Source organism: Cryptosporidium hominis (assembly GCF_000006425.1).
Source record: "Cryptosporidium hominis TU502 chromosome 6 CHRO016062, whole genome shotgun sequence".
Lineage (NCBI taxonomy): Eukaryota > Apicomplexa > Conoidasida > Eucoccidiorida > Cryptosporidiidae > Cryptosporidium > Cryptosporidium hominis.
Window position 1 is genome coordinate 1 of NW_666724.1, and position 2,224 is coordinate 2,224.

Below are 2,224 nucleotides of genomic sequence, written 5' to 3' on the forward strand. Positions count from 1 at the left end.
CCCAAAAAAACAACAATTAAAACTACCTATAATTTACCAATGTTATGGAGATTTTTACTATTATCATTATAATCATGATAATTTCAAAGATATTGGTTGGGGTTGTACTTATAGATCTCTTCAAATGGTATTTAGTTGGTACCTTATTAATAATTATACTAATAAACATATTTTGACAATACCAGAAATTCAAGATTTCTTAAGAAAAAATGATCCAACACATAGCAACCTTGAAATTGGATCAAAAATTTGGATTGGAACTGTTGAAGCTTCATATCTTTTAATGATGTATCTTGGAATTTCTTGTAAATTGAAATACTTTTATAATATTGAAGAATTTCTTAAAGATTATAATGCAATTTCTGATCATTTTCAAAATGTCTCAACACCAATAATTCTTAGTATTGGAGATTATTCGTATTTATTAGTAGCAATTCAAATTTCAAAAGATCCTTCTTCTCCTTTTAACCCTAATAATGTCCAATATTTGTTGGTAGATCCCCATTATACTGGAAAAGATGACCCTGAATCTATTTATAAAAAAAATGGAGTTTCTTGGAAGAATGCAAGCTTTTTCAAATCTATATCTAAAGATAAATATGTCAATATTTTATTACCTCTTAATATTTCCGAAAAAGATTCTCAGATTATTTATTAATTAATACTATTTTTTCTTCTTTATCTCAATAAATATCTTTAATTCAAAATCTTTTTTGGTTTAAAGTAATTATGTGTTTTAAAAGGATTATATTCTGGTTTTTCCGTATCTCTTCTTAATTTTACCCTTAAAGAAGGAACAGTATAAGTGATTGATCTTGAATTCTCTCTTAGTGAATATTTTTTTGTTTGTATATCTTTTTCTGGATTTCCTTCAAATTGGTTTATCCTTTGTTTCTGATTCTCTTTAATCTTATTATAATTTATCATAATTTCTCCAGTATTAATACTCTTAATTTCGTCCAATTCATATTGGTTTTCTGTTTCATCGATCGAATCTTCTTTTGTTTTAATTTCTATCCTATTTTCACAAACTTTAGATATTGCCTTTAATTCCACTAAATCTGTCTGAGTCCCAATATTCTTCATTTCTTTTTCAATCTTTGGAGATGATTTACTTAGATTTTCCGATAATGGAGACTGTGCAATTGGTGATAGCGTTGGTTGAAATTTTACTCTTCTTATTTGGCTTAGCTGTGGAGGAGTTGAAAGCATTATATTTCCACATGTCTCTTCATTTTGTTTTAAATACTCATTTCTTATTTTCGCTCTCAATCTTATGTTTTCATTTAGTAGACTCTGATTCTATTTATCCGAACGAATATGTATATATATAAATATATATTTTGTTTAATTATTTTATTACAAATAAATAATATTTATATTTGCATGCAACTTACTGTTTTTTTTTGTGATTGTATTACTTAATATAATTACAAAAAATTCATTTTCCAGACAAAAAAAGTTTTGTTTATATTATTTTTTGTCCATCAAATTTGTTTTACGTATAAACTTACTCTTTTCATAAAATCTAATTATATCTTCGATATTTTCGTTCTTATTTGACCTAATTTCACTCATAATACTTTTTTTCTTTTATTATTCTCTCCTAAACACACATTTATCCATTTAATTTATTTGGTTTGAATGAATTTAGAGCTATTAATAAAAATAATTAACTAAATTAATAACAATTGATTGGAAAAATGATTTAAATCTCTTCTTAAAAAAGAAAAAAAGTTAGATCATTAATTAACCTCTTATTTGTTTCTAATGATTTATTATTATTAATGTCCACATGCAATTACGTGTCAAAAATAAAGACAAAATTTATAATTCAAACATGCAATTTATGCAATAATATAAAATATAATTAAAAAAAATGAAAATTGATAAATATATTGATAACTTTTTAAATTAAAATTTTACAAACTTTTTTAAACTAATATTGACTATTAAAATTAATATTTTTTAAGAAGAAAGATAGAAGAAAATGTTTAGGATTGTTATCTATTGATTATTCATTACAGATGTAAGGAAATACAAAATGGTACCAACTGACCAAGCTTGGGCAAAACAACTATCTTTGCAAAATGATCCGTTGTCATTAGTGAGCTCTGGCAAAGAACCCCATTTGTCCGAAATTATGTGATTTCTATGGTTCATCAGATATTTCATTGTTTCAGAAATAGCTAATTTGGTGGCTTTTTCAGTACTAATAGTTTTT

General features: G+C 24.5%; 2 protein-coding genes across 2 annotated transcripts; one reads left to right on the top strand and one right to left on the bottom strand.

Moving 5' to 3' along the window:
• Positions 1-124: 124 nt before the first annotated feature.
• Positions 125-658, top strand: Chro.60116 (CG16979 protein). Its single annotated transcript, XM_660048.1, has 1 exon — positions 125-658. One exon carries the CDS (start codon positions 125-127, stop codon positions 656-658), a length of 534 nt encoding a protein of 177 aa, XP_665140.1.
• A 38-nt stretch (positions 659-696) lies between these two features.
• On the bottom strand, positions 697-1,212 carry Chro.60115 (hypothetical protein). The annotated part of the gene is made up of 1 exon (XM_660049.1): positions 697-1,212. One exon carries the CDS (start codon positions 1,210-1,212, stop codon positions 697-699), a length of 516 nt encoding a protein of 171 aa, XP_665141.1.
• Positions 1,213-2,224: the final 1,012 nt, after the last annotated feature.